Source organism: Bos indicus, chromosome 25 (genome assembly GCF_029378745.1).
Source record: "Bos indicus isolate NIAB-ARS_2022 breed Sahiwal x Tharparkar chromosome 25, NIAB-ARS_B.indTharparkar_mat_pri_1.0, whole genome shotgun sequence".
In the NCBI taxonomy this organism is placed as follows: Eukaryota; Metazoa; Chordata; class Mammalia; order Artiodactyla; family Bovidae; genus Bos; species Bos indicus.
The window spans coordinates 15,662,568-15,676,548 of NC_091784.1; the positions used below are offsets into that span (position 1 = coordinate 15,662,568).

At 51.3% G+C, this 13,981-nt stretch overlaps 1 protein-coding gene across 1 annotated transcript in view; it reads left to right on the forward strand.

The window, feature by feature from the left end:
- Window positions 1–13,735, forward strand: part of LOC109578446 (BOS complex subunit NOMO1) — a 56,484-nt gene extending 42,749 nt beyond the window's left edge. Inside the window, exons 24-31 of the mRNA XM_019987652.2 lie at window positions 520–647; window positions 1,570–1,711; window positions 6,026–6,109; window positions 7,277–7,387; window positions 8,310–8,411; window positions 10,040–10,159; window positions 12,580–12,672; window positions 13,166–13,735. Coding sequence (XP_019843211.2) covers window positions 520–647; window positions 1,570–1,711; window positions 6,026–6,109; window positions 7,277–7,387; window positions 8,310–8,411; window positions 10,040–10,159; window positions 12,580–12,672; window positions 13,166–13,297 — 912 coding nt within the window. The 3' untranslated portion in view covers window positions 13,298–13,735. The remainder of the gene's footprint in view (window positions 1–519; window positions 648–1,569; window positions 1,712–6,025; window positions 6,110–7,276; window positions 7,388–8,309; window positions 8,412–10,039; window positions 10,160–12,579; window positions 12,673–13,165) is intronic.
- Window positions 13,736–13,981: the final 246 nt, after the last annotated feature.

A 13,981-nucleotide genomic window follows, 5' to 3' on the forward strand; every position in this document is an offset into this window, starting at 1 on the left:
GCTCCCTGCAGTGGGTGGACAGCACCCATTTTCCACTGAGGATGTAGTCTGAAGCCCTCAATGGTGGACACGTCAGTTGGTCATCTTGTCAACCCTGGGAATAAAGTCACCATTCCAGGGATGTCGCAAACAGGCAGTGAGGTGTAGCCGAAAGATCCCAGACTGGGACGTGAAGCACGCCCACCTTCGAATCTTCCCTCTGCTACTTAACTTGCCATGTCGTCTCAGGCTAGTTACTTGACCTCTCTGAGCTTCAGTTGCTTCATTCATAAAGTTCAAATGTGATTTCTACCCTGCAGAGGTACTATAGGTGCGCAGTAATGACAGCTGGTGTTAGAATGGTAATTGCTGTCACTGTAATGATTGACTGTAGAGTTAGTTACCATCTCTGTGTGTCTGGGTAGCCTTAGGGCTCTTGGGGCCTCATTCTGGCCTCTTTCCTTCATGACTTGAGCCGCTCCCTCTAATGCCACCCCTCGACTTGCAGCAGAGGCTCAGCTCGTGTTTGTGTCTTGGCAGAGCCCTGGCCAGTACTACTTCAAGCCCATGATGAAGGAATTCCGGTTTGAGCCGTCCTCGCAGATGATCGAGGTGCAGGAGGGGCAGAACCTGAAGATCACCATCACGGGCTACCGCACGGCCTACAGGTGCGCTGCCCCCTCTCCCGTCTCCCCCGGGCCGGGCCGTGGGATCACTCACACACTCTTTTCTCTTGGAACCCATCCCAGTCTTCAGGTTGGTTCTGTTTGGAAGACAAGAGCCATGAGACACGAGTCCACAGGTTCCTGACTGCATCCCTTTTCTCCTAATATCCCCCATGAATGATTTAGTCACAAAGCTCCTCTTTTGAAATTGGCCTGTGAGAACCTACTGAGTTCCTAAAAATTTTTATTTTTTTAAAGTGTTTGAAACATTAGTTAGATTTTGGAAAGGAGGAAATGCATTCACTTGAACAAAATTTGGAAATGTTGAAAAGAAGATATTCAGTGTGGAGTTTCCCTTCTGTCCTGGCCTCCAAGCCACCTAGGTGTTCCAGCATTGCTGAGTGCATCCAGAGATGGTTTATTCACATAAGTATTTATAATTATAGGCACACGCGTATGTATTTATATACATGTGTAGAAGCACTTCAAGGTTGATTAATCAGAAGGAACAGGTTTAGAAAAACGGACCATTTTCAATTGAATATAAAAATAGAATGAAAGGGGAAGTGATTTATTTTCATTTTATTGGATGCTTTATTATTTAAAATAAAGTTTAACAAAAAATGCAATAAAGCGGAGTGAAAGAAAGTTTAGCCTTTCTAAATTACGATTTTCTGGAGCACCCCTTAAAATGTATGAGAAGAGAAATTGATGATAGGAGTGGCCTGAGCCCTCTGGCAGGAAGGCTCAGCTTGCAGGTGACACAGCTGGAAGTGCGTTGTCTGGGTCATTTGGGGTACTGTCCTCCACCGAGTTATTTTGCACCATAATTGTTGGTGAATGCCGGACACTGTCCCTGGAATCTTTTGTGTGCATCAGAAAGCCCCGAGAATGTCGTGTTCCGTTTCTTCTCTCGTCTCTCTAGTTGCTATGGTACAGTTTCTTCCTTAAACGGAGAGCCAGAACAGGGTGTTGCCGTGGAAGCAGTGGGTCAGAGCGACTGCAGTATTTATGGAGAAGACACCGTGACGGACGAGGAAGGGAAGTTCAGGTTACGTGGATTGCTGGTGAGCCTTTGGATGTGTTTCGTTAGTGGATTTTTTCATACTGGCTTCAGCGGTGCCTGGGTTCAGTGGTGCCCCCAAGACGCTAGGAATGAGGGCAAGAGGGTTGAGAGGGGGCGTGGGGCTCTGAAACTCCCCAATCCTTGTCTTAACTGACATGCCCAACACTTATGTAGCTGACGTACTGGGTTGTGGTTTTATGGCAAAATACAGGTAGAAAACCATGGGTTTGGTGCAGAACAGGTGGTCTGGCTTAGGCCAGCCTCTCACATCGGATACCTGTGGGGCTCGAAGACAAGTGTAAAAGGCTGGAGTGGACTGGGTGCCTGTCGGGAGCAGTGTGGACTGTGGACCGTGGACAGGTCCTGGCCCAGGAGAAGGGGCAACAGCCACACAGCTCCAGCTCTTCGTAGCCATGTGGGAAGATAACTCAGGGTTGCCAGATGATTAGAGTTTGTAAAAGAGAAGTCAGAAATTCACATTTCCACGTGACAACTCCTGATTTTTAGATATTAACCACTAATTTAAAAAAAATAGGGGCTTCCCTGGTAGCTCAGATAGTAAAGAATCTGTCCACAATGCTGGAGACTAGGGTTTGATCCCTGGGTCAGGAAGATCTCCTGGAGAAGGGAACGGCTGGCTGCCCACTCTGGTATTCGTGCTTGGAAAATTCCATGGACAGACAGGAGCCGGACAACCATGGGGTCACAAAGAGTTGGACGCAGTTGAGCAACTAACACTTTACTGGGGCCGTGCTGTCCTTTCCCAAAGTTAAGAAGACCATGTCCCGTGTCCAGGTGTCCTCACTCACCAATATTGGGAAGTCAGGGCAGGAGGTCACTTGGTGAGTGAGGAGCGTTCAAGGCAAAGGAGGAATGCAGGCCTGGGGGTGTCTCCTGGGGCTGTGCTGAGGACTGGAGGATGTCTGTTCTCGTGGGCCAGCTGGGTGGGCTTTCTTTGGGGTCTGGCCAGCCTTTCTGTGATGCTCCCTTCTCCGCCTCCTCTGTCCTCGGGGAGGCCCTGCCCGCTCCAGGGAACGCTGATGTTAACTCAGCACTTTAAGTTGTGTGGAGTCGCCCCCTTGTGGCTGCTGACCTGTTCCATGGAAAAGGCCTCGGATGCTGGAGGAATAGCCTTAGACGGGGAGCGTGCTGTCATGCTGCCCTCGGGACATGTTCCCAGGGCCCCAGGGCGCTCCCTGCTGTCCCCCAGGCCTGCTTCCCTTCCTCATGGCAGTGGTTCCAGAGAGAACAGGTGGGCCACATGGGTGTCCCCCGCCCCCAGGCCGGCTGCAGCCAGGACCCCGGGAAAGGCGATGGGTCCTTAGATCCGGGTCTCTGTCGCATGTGTTCATGCAGATGCAGGCTTTGACACTGCGCCCTTAGTTGCCTTTCTGCCTGGGTTTGAACCCTGCCTTTGTCATTTCTTAGCTGCGTGAGTTCAGGCAGGCATCCCATGCCTTCTGTGTCTGTTTCATCATCTGTAAAGTGAGGATGAGGATCACGGCTGCCCTACAGGTTGGCTGTCAGTACGAAGTGAGTTAATACACACGGAGCGGTGCCTGGTGCACCGACTCTGCAAGTGGTTAGAAGCAAGGTCAGACCACTCCTTTCCCTCTGGTGAGGCAGTTCCTCACCAGAACTGCCAGCTTGGGTGATTGTGTGCAGCTTTCCTCGGTCCAAGCCACAGCAGAAGGTAGGCCTGGGGGGTGTCTGTGGCCTTCAGTCTGCCTTCTTCTTGGGTGGACCCAGTGTTCCTGGCTCATCTCCCTTTTACGGTTGCAAGAATTCAGATTCTGCATCACTGTGTTGACTCCCCCCGGGGTCTTACGGGCCCATACATATTTTTCTTTTTTTAAATTGGAGTATAGGTGCATTACAATGTTGCGTTAGTTTCTGCTGCACAGCAGCGGGAATCAGCTCTATGCATACATATATCCCCTTCTCCCTCTTGAGCCTCACTCCCACCCTGACCCCCATCCCCCCGCTGTAGGTCATCTCAGAGCCCTGAACTGCGGTCCCCGTGCTATACAGCAGCCTCCCATTAGCGATCCATCATACACATGGTAGTGTATATATGCCAGACATGTGTTTCTAAACTCACCAACTTAACACATTTTATTTAGCTAAACCAAATATAGTTTCCTTCTCCACCGTGATAGATTCACGTTTCAATTAATGCTCCCTCACACCCTCCTCCTTGTAATAGATGTTAATTCATTAGCACTTAAAATGCTATGTGGAGTCGCCCCCTTGTGGCAGCCAAAGCCTTCCACGTGCCAGGCCTCAGATGCTGAAGGAATGAATAGCCTCAGATGGTTCTCGTCAAAGGTTTGGACTTGCGTTTGCCAGGCTCCTAGGGGACACCAGGCTGGAGAGCCCTGGTTGAAGATTTCCTCAGGATTTTGACCCCGAGGAGAATGCATTTCTGCAGTTGATCTTTCTGGGCAGGGTATTTGGTGAGGCATTTTGGGTGAGAATCTGTGAGGCATTTTGGGTGAGAAGCTGCCTGAATCTTGCTGCCAGAGGCTGAAGGTGAACCGCTGAGTCAGCAGCCAGGAGCGAGGAGCCGGGTGGTTAGGGTGGGCTCCTGCGCTGCTGGGCATGGGAGCGAGGGGGCAGTGCCCGCGATCCCCATCTCCAGCAGTGCCGTCTCCTTTTTTTCACACCTTGCTACCTTTTTCTGAGGTGCAAATAGCTGTTGCTAAGAGCTGTTTTGAAGAAACCCAGTGCTGCCAGTCCTCACTGAGCTATAAAGTGAATTAATTCGTCTATTGGTGATCATAAATTTGACTTTTCTCGGTTTTTAAAAAAATAATAGTTTTATTGTCTTTGTAAAGGTTCCATGTGCTCATTATAAGATAGTTGAAAGCAACATAATGAAAAGGACAAAATTTTGAAAGGGGAAAAAGTAGATCAGCCTTACACTGGCCTCCAGGACTCGTGGTTAATATAGAGGGAATGTTGTTTAAGGTGCTGCTCTGCTCACACACAGAGAAGGTCACAGTGCACGTGATTTAGGAAACCGGGCCGTGTTATCCTCGCTAGTGTACAAATCAGCAGTTAGTCTCAGGGTTGTCCCCTCTTGGACACACACAGTCACCTTTGAACTCGGCCCCTGCCTCTAGATGCTCATGTGTCATCAGATTTGGTGTGCAGTTGGTGATCAGAAGTTGGTTATTTTAAAAGTTCTTTAAACCCTGCTAGTATAAGTGATCTGTCACCCTCTGGGGAAAGATGTAGATCTTTTCTTTTAATAAATGTGTAAGGAAAAAAAAAGTTCAGAAGTTGACAAATGGTGGGTTCATTTAGACTATTAAAGCCTTCGTAAAGCTGAATTTTATCTGATATGCAGCGTTTTGAGAAATTTCCTTGGAACTCATATGTCTTTCTCTCTCAGAGTTGCCGCTAGCCCACATAGCAACGCATAAAACAACTGTATTTCTTCAAGGCGGTTTGTCGTTGTTGCTTGTTGTCTAGTTGTTGAATTATGTCCGACTCTTTGTGACCCCATGGACTGTATCCGGCCGGGCTCCTCTGTCCATGGGATTTCCCAGGCAAGAATACTAGAGTAGGTTACCATTGCCTTTTCCAGGGGATCTTCCTGACCCAGGGATGGAACCCATGTCTTCTGCATTGGCAGGCGGATTCTTTACCCCTGAGCCACCAGGGAAGCTGTCGTAATGTACTGGCTTAGAACAAAGTGCTTTACTGCGGTCTGCTAAAAAATGATCTGAGTAAATAATGTACATCCTTCATGTGTGCAGTGTCAACAACAAAAAGTTTTTTAGAATAGTGAGTTTTGTTTGGGTAAACATCATATGTCCCTATACATTTGAGGAATAGAATAAAATGTATAAAGAGGAAATCTGTTGTAAAAAAGGAAATCTGTTGTAAAAAAGGAAAAATCTCAAATCCTGCTTCACAGAAATAATACCCCTTGGGAGTGGCATTCCAGACACCACTCAGTACATACATACAGGTGCAGGGGAGGGATGGACAGCAAAAGGGAATAATTTCATCATATTTATTAAACAAGAATAAGCTTATCTTGTTTGCAGTTTTGAAATCAGAAACCACATTTAATTTTCCTTGGGTAGAAAAAGCTGAATACAGTTTGAAGGAATTGTAAAACTTCAGAAAAAGGTTTCTACATCAGGGTACATTTTCAAGGAACTCTTAAGAAAGGTGATAGGCCTGGGAACCAAGGTCGGACAGAGACTTGTCCACCGGATGGGGGCCTGCAGGCAGAGCAGGCTCCAACCAGGTCTCAGGTGATAAGCCCTTTTCCAGATAAGACTCCTGCATTTGTTTGCAGCCGGGCTGTGTGTACCACGTTCAGCTCAAGGCGGAAGGCAACGACCACATCGAACGAGCCCTCCCCCACCACCGGGTCATCGTGGTAAGACATGGAATTCTTCAGCAGAATCACTGCATGATTGCATCTCTGATCAAAAATCCTTCAGCGTTCCTCTGGCTGGCTGCCTTTCATCTGTTGTGGGGGGGACTTTACATCCTAATTAAGGGTCCTCTCAGAATAGTGTCATCTTTACAAGCAGCGTCTTCTGTGGGCTTTTAATGAACAGCAGCACTGTCTTGCATCCGGAGCAGAAATCTGAGCTGTTGTTTCCCCACTTCCCCTGCTAGCTCTGATCATTATTCTACAAGTTGAGGATCTTAAGGCCTAAGTAGCATTTTAGATCAAGGGAGGGAATAAAGGGAACATGGGCTTCATCAGTGACAGGGCCACTGACATTTCTTATCTTCTGGTGACCTTGTTCTTCCCACCAAATAGAGTCTCTTGATCTTTAAGATCATGACTCAGCTAACTGATCCCTAAAGAGGCAGCCCTCCAGGTCACAGGAGGTGTCCCTGGCATCATTTGCAGTGAAGTTTTTTCCCATGGAATAAGTCTCATTTGCTAGACCAGAGGATTTGGGACCAGACAAGAAGCCTTTGGTGGCTTTATTAGGTGCCATTATGGATAAAGATTACGATGGGTCCAGAGACTGGTTGGCCATTCAGGATTTTTGGCCTAGACAATGAGTTTTCTTGACATCTTTATGGCATTTGGCGTTTAAGTGGTTGTGATGGCTGCATCTTATGTTATATTTTCCCGCCATGGGGATTCAGATCGGGGTCCCGGGCAGTCATGTGGACTGTGGCCCCACAGATGAAAAGGTGACTGACGGAGGCACGTGCCCACCCCGGGGGTGCGGGGGAGCTGGGGTTTGACTCTTGCCAATTCCTGCCAGGCAAGAACACCCTTCTCTTTTTCAAGAGCCGCTGGGAAGTCTGGCTCTTTTACTATGAAATTGCTTTTTGAAAATGTTGATAAGTCAAACTTAAGGAAAAAAGTACTGTCTTTGTCAAACAGCACGTCCATGGCCAAGTGTCACCCATCTCCTCTCAATTTGGGACCTTAGACTCAGGCTGCTCGGACAGCAAGCTTTGCTCCCTGAATGCGAAGGGAAGTCGCTAGGACATAGAGCTCCGGGGATGTCCCCTGCTGGAGCAGAGGCCCGCCTCTTCCAGCTTCCTTGGCCCAGCTTGCTTTCTCTCTTTCCAGGTCGGGAATAATGACATTGATGATGTGAACATCATAGTTTTCCGGCAGATAAATCAATTCGACTTAAGTGGAAATGTGATCACTTCCTCTGAGTATCTTCCTACATTGTGGGTAAGGCCAGCTGCTGATAGCTAACGTGCTCTAGCCCTTGTTTAGCTGAGGGTTGAGGTTGAGATTAAGAATCTTCAGGCCCAGCATGTATCTGGTGGAATGACTGCCGATCGCTAGAGAAAAACGTGGTCTGGTTTCAGATGACAGTTTTGCCAGCCTTGTGTGTCTTTAGAAGCATCACAGTAGAAGCCTCATGAATGAGGAGTGTGATCTGGGGTCTAAAGCAGAGAGATGGCTTTAGGGCAAAGCACCTGGTCACTTTCTAAATTCTACGCAAGGTGCGTGTGGCAGGCAGTGGACTCAGAGTCAGACGATGGTGGGAACAGGCAGCGAACCTGGGCTGGAGAGAAAGAAAGGCCACCAAAAGAACACTAAACTGCTCCTGGAAGCAGCCAGGAACCCAGTGCAAAATGGGAACGTGTTTGGAGTTCAAGGAACAGCTGTGGGGTTGAGGTGACAGTACGTGGTGGGGGGCACACCGAGTGAACAAGGCTGGCGGTGATGACACCAGGTGACCAGGCTCTCTGGGTCTCCACAGGGACAACAGTAATGCCCATTTGGGAGTCAGGGTTGGTGACGATGTACGTGAAGTGCCTGCCCCACGCCTGGCATGTTACAGATATATTAGAAGCTGTTCTCTTTAATGTTCCCACTACACTAACAGGTGTTTACTATTTTGAGCATTAACGTAAGTTGTCAGAATCTTAAATTTAAAAAATTTTAACATTTTGACAACTATCACATCACTGGTGTTTCAAAAGCATTAGGAACGGCCCGTTGCGGGAGGACGGTTGCCCTTTCAAAGATCCGTGTTTCCAGAGTTCCTCTCCCCTCAGAGATAAGCCATACTAAGGTGTCGAAAAGGTGGTGTTTATCGTGTTGAAGTTTTGAAAGCACGCCCTGCTTTGTCGCTGCCCTCCAGGTGAAGCTTTACAAAAGCGACAACCTCGACAACCCGATCCAGACAGTGTCCCTGGGCCAGTCCCTCTTCTTCCACTTCCCGCCCCTGCTCAGGGACGGCCAGGTGAGCCCGCTCCTCTCCACGCTGTCTTTGCTGGAACGACTCCCCTTTTCCACTGAAGGAACTCAGTTTTCCCATTTTGTCCCCTCATGCCACCTTGCTGACACAGTTGAATCAGAGGAGGTGGGGCTCTCTAGGGATTTTTTTTTCCGGAATTAGCTCTTTTTCTGTTATAAAAATAATACACATTCATCACGGCAGGAGATCGGGGAAGGGGATGGAGATCAGACATAATACTGTCATCCAGAAGCAGCTGTTAACATGTCCATAGTTTCCTTTTGACCCTTTTTGACGCATGTGCATGTGTGTATAAATATAAAAACGTGTATTCGTTTAGTGATACAAAGCTGGGACTGTTCTGTACATTTTCTTGTAACCTGTGCTTTTCACTGAAGACTTTCTCACCCGTACTTTCTCATGCATGGTATTTAATGACTGCACAGGAGACCATGATAGAGAAAATACCGTAATCTATTTAACCAAGGTCATCATCACTTACTGATGACCGGATGTTTGCCGTCAGCTCTAATTGCACAGAGCCAGCTATTGTGGCTGCCCCGGTGGCAGCAAACTGTGGAGAGAACTTGGTTCCTTTTGGGGACTTAGCCTGAGAGCGTGAGTGGTGAGCCTTTGTGGTTCCTCCCCTGGCTTCCTGCCACCTGCCACAGGGGTGATCCTCTGGCCTTTCCCCGTGTGAAGTGGCCGTGAAATAACAAAGCAGGTTGTGACAGAGTCTGGGGCCTCCCCTGCACTGCTCCAGGTGCCCTTAGTAATCGAACCTCTTCCGGCAGCACAGCAGTGTGGTCACAGGCTCCCCGGGGCGCGCAGCCTGCTTGGCGTCTTAGCAGCTGAGTGACCCTGGGCACGTCACGTTTCCCTTCTTCCGGCCTCTCTCCCTCCATCTGTGAAATGGGGCGATAATCCTGATCTTGTCAGTGGTTGAGAGCACAAGCCTAGTGTGGTCACAGGCTCCTCAGGGCTCGCAGCCTGCTCAGTGCCTTACCAGCTGAGTGACCCTGGGCACATCATGCTTCCCTTCTTCGGGCATCTCAACCCCCATCTGTGAAATAGGACAATAGTCCCGATCTTGTCAGTGGTTGAAAGCATACGCCTAATGTGCTCACAGCTCTGGGCCCCTGGCTGGGGCTCAGCACGCAGGCCCGTGACGGTGACCAGGACCTCTGCAGAGGACGCCGCATTCTTAGAACTCACCAGCTAATGAGCCAAGAATTGTCGCTTGGAAGTCAACCTTGTTTTGGATGAAAAACAGTCTTCCTCAGTTTAACCGCGTGTCTCCCTCATCAGAATTGATTCATCAGAACTGTGTGTGTTTTGTAAAGTCAGGTTCTCTAAGGACCACGTAGCTGCCATGGTTGGATACACTTAGAAAGACGAGCCGCGGGCTCCGAGCGCCTGTTTGGAGATGGCAGGGTTGCGTGGCTGACCCTGCTGGACTGGCCTGCTGAGGCCGCCATGTGCGAGTTAGTGACCTAGGTGTGGAGGTGTAAACTTGGGGGTTCCTAAAGGAAACAGCAAGTCCTTTGCGTCACAGTCACACATTAGGACTTAGTGTTCGTTTGCTTTGCCCCAACTGCCCTTTGTAAAGACTGCCCCTCCCTCCTTGTGCACAGAATTACGTGGTCCTCCTGGACTCCACGCTGCCCAGGTCCCAGTACGACTTCGTCCTGCCACAGGTGTCCTTCACGGCAGCGGGCTACCACAAACACATCACCTTGGTCTTCAATCCCACGGTAAGGAGAAGGGGGCTTCCGGCATGGAGTATGCAGTGGTTCCAAGGTGCCACTGAGCACTCTTCAGACCTCCGTCCGTGTGGGAAGTTGGCGGGAGTCCTCGTCCCTGAGGTAGAGAGAAGGCGGGAGGCTCGTGCATGGGGAGCCTGGACTTGGACGCGGCCCTTCTGCTGGTTTCTGGCTCGTGCTTGGTGACTTGGCCTCCACGATCTTACCCTGAGTAGAAGGTTCCTCCTCGACCCCAGGAGGAAGCACTTGTCTCGTTCACCTCAGCAGAGACTGAGGAAGTGACAGAGAAGAGCAGGCCGGGAACTGTTTGTCTCCGTGTGGAGGCGCACGCAACCCCAGGGAGGAGCAGTGCCTCCGTGGAGGGCAGTAGGGCTCCAGCCTGGACGTCCGCCGGGCACCTCCCAGCTCCGGGGAGTGCGTGGGCAGCCCAGGCAGGATGGAGGTGCTGCCTGGTGGGCCCAAGCGAGCAGGCCTCGTCCCTGCTGCCAGGAGTGTGGTCCCACTTCTGAGACCGTGGGAGCAGAGCCACCTGCCAGGGGAGGGAAGGCCTGGTGGGTCCTCATCCCAGTCCTTCGTGGGGAGGTGCCTCTCTTCCATCCTTCTGGCAGCTCACAAAGACTGAGTGACTTACCTGAGGGTGCTCGGCAGAGCCAGGTTCTCTCGTCCCGGCCGCTGGCCAGGCGGCTCAGCACCATACGCCTACGAGGGTCGTCAGGGCGCTTCCCTGCATCCCGTGCTGAATGTCAGTACCGACAACCACGTTCCTCACGCATCACTCAGTGTTTCACGCACTGCTAACCACTCCACACACCTCGTCATTCCCCACAGTAGGTGCTGTTTGTATTATCGCCATTTTATAGTTGAGTCAACCGAGTCTTAACGTGACTGCCCAAGGTCACACGGGAAGACCCGGCCTGGAGCCTGGCCTGCGGTCCTCAAAGCTTCGCCTCATAGTTGCTCTGCCTCTGCCCACTGACTCCATCTTGCTCTTAAGGATTTACTTTGATGGAAACTGGTTTGGGATCTAAGACAAGTCAAAACAAGTGGGGGCAGACAGTTAGGGATTCTGCGCTATTCTTCTGTTTATTAAGGGAGCGTCTGTCTCCGGCTGTCGTCTCGGTTCAGAGGCCCTCTGGTCCTTCTCCTTCCTGTGTGTCCGCAGATGCTTTGATCTTGGGACCTCTTTACACTGTTAAAATTAGTTGCGAATCTCAAAGACCTTTGGTTTGTGTGGGTTATATGTATATTTATCATATTAGAAATGCAAACTGAGACATGCGTAAAACACAAGCATCCACAGGCCACACGTCCCGTTACCTGTCAGAGTGAGGACATCGTCACGGTGCAGCCTCTGGGAATGTCCCCTGCCCCGTCGTAGGAACATGCGAGAGAAACTGGCACGTTGTATCTTCACAGTATGATGAGAACAGTGTAGACTGTGCAAATCTCCTGAAAGAGGCTGTACCTTGAGAACAGTGCTATGGCTTGTTAACCTGTTTTATCATCATCCAAAAGTTCTTTATTTGTTTCCATTGTCGAGGTGGAGTGAGCTAGTTGGGATATAGGTTCATTTGCTATTACAGAGACCCAGCACTTCAGGGCTTCAGCAGGAGGGAAGGTTCTATCTTATGTTGACCTTCCGGGGGTTGCGCGGAAGCTCCTGGGTGTCGGGCTCCTCCTCTCCGTGGCTCTGCTGTCCTCCAGCACATCGCCCTTCCCGGGATGGCACAGGTGGCTGGAGGCTGTCCGGTCAGCAGGGAGGAAGGGCACACCCAGGGTACAGCCTGGGTGTGGCACTTGTCACTTCTCTTCCTGTTCTGTGGCCAGAGTTGACCCCGGGGCCCCACCTGGCTGCGAGGGAGGCTGGGAACTGTGTTCTGTTCTCACTGGCCCTGCTGACAGTCTGGGCTCCCCTGGAAGGAAAGGTGAGTGGCCCCGGGTCCCCAGCACTGCTTAATCGCCTCACTGGGTGTGACCTCTGGCACTTGCTTGGTGCTCACTGTGCCCCCGAGTCTGGGAACAGTGGGTTCTCGATGCCTCCTTAGAGGAGAGAGTCCCTGGGTGCAGCCGGGGCTCAGCAAAATGAGCTCCTCGTACTTTTCAACCACAGGGGTCCCCTGCAGCCCGCAGCTCTGTGTCTCCTCAGTGTAGATGGTGAAGGGTCCGGGGGTGAGGAGCACCTTGTTCTTGGAACCTGGTTATTCCCGAGCTTCAGAGAGCAGGCGAGGGGAGTTTGTGCGGCAGAGGATTCACTTAGGATTTAGTTGTGTCACTTCAGTTACTTCTTTTGGGTACTGAGTGTCTGGGTCACGTGGGTGCTTGGGGTCTTGAGGAGGCCGGGCAGGTCTGGGCTGTGGATGGGGTGCTGGCGGAGAGCTGGCCTGGGGTGATGGTGCTCTGGGTGTTCGCAGAGGAAACTGCCTGAGCAGGACATCGCCCAGGGATCATACATCGCCCTGCCCCTGACGCTGCTCGTCCTGCTGGCCGGCTACAACCACGACAAGGTAGGGGGCCCGAGCCCTCAGGGCAGCAGGCGTGCGGGTGGGGGGCGGATCCCTCATAGCTGGGATGTGGCCGGGGAGGAATGTCCATTATTACAGAGGTGACCGCACTTCACGATAATGGTTTAATAGCTGGGTCCAGTCCGACTCTTGTAACCCTATGGACTGTAGCCCACCAGGCTCCTCTGTCCATGGGGTTTCCCAGACAAGAATACTGGAGTGGGCTACTATTTCCTTCTCTAGGGGATATTCCCAAGACCAGTGCCAAGGCCTCCTTTCAAGGCTAGAAGCCTCTTGTATCCCTCCTACCCCTTAACCCTGAAGTACTTCCGGGTCTCTGGTGACTCTCTCTGGTACAAAGACCTGCGCTCGGCTGGGCTGAGAGCACGGAGCGGCAGGGATGGGCCAGGGCAGGCTGGGGGCGGGGACTTTGGTGTCCCGCTGGACAGACGTCTTCTCCTGGAGCCCCCCTCTCTCATACCCTTTTTCTTCCCAGCTCATCCCCTTGCTGCTGCAGCTGACAAGCCGCCTGCAGGGAGTCCGAGCCCTTGGCCAGACAGCCTCTGACAACAGCGGCCCGGAAGACGCAAAGAGACAAGCCAAGAAACAGAAGACAAGGCGGACGTGAGGGATCTCCCTCGGGACAGGCCCCTGGTGTGGAGGATGCGTGTGACTCTTGTCATCAGCTCCGCGGGCGCAGCCACCCGTCAGCCTCCCCTCCCCGGCCCCGATGTGACACCGTGAAGGGACCCTCCTGTCACTCTGCAGAGCACAATTGATTTTCTGAGTCAAAGATAATTTATTATTTTTATTTTTGTCAAAGAAGTGTTTAAGCTGTGCTGGTGGTGTGCGAATGTTATCCTGAGTCTTCCAGCTTCATTTGCAAAAAGAATTCCAGTAAATGGGTGTCTTGACTCCCAAATCAAGCTCCTGTTGGACTGACCCTCCCCTTAACGTCCCTGTGCATCTGAGGTCCCTGCTGGAAACCGCACAGCCTGTGTGTACTCCTAGGAGGGTGTGTTATGCGGTAAAAAGTCAATAAAATGGCCCAGTTGTTTGTGTTGTAGCTCATCTCGGGTGCAGTCCTTGGAGGGCCCTGGCTTAATGCTGGGGTCACGATTGCACCGCCTGGAGGGACACGTGGGTCCTGAGTGAAGCCGAGATGACACGTGGCAGCTGGCTCTTGGCCTCAATGATAGGAAAACGGGAGAGGTGGTGAGGGGTGACAGCGTCAAGGGCCCTACCTTGGTTGAGGGTGGGGGGTGACGGTGTGAAGAGCCCCGCCTTGTCTGAAGGAGTGCGAGAGGCCCCC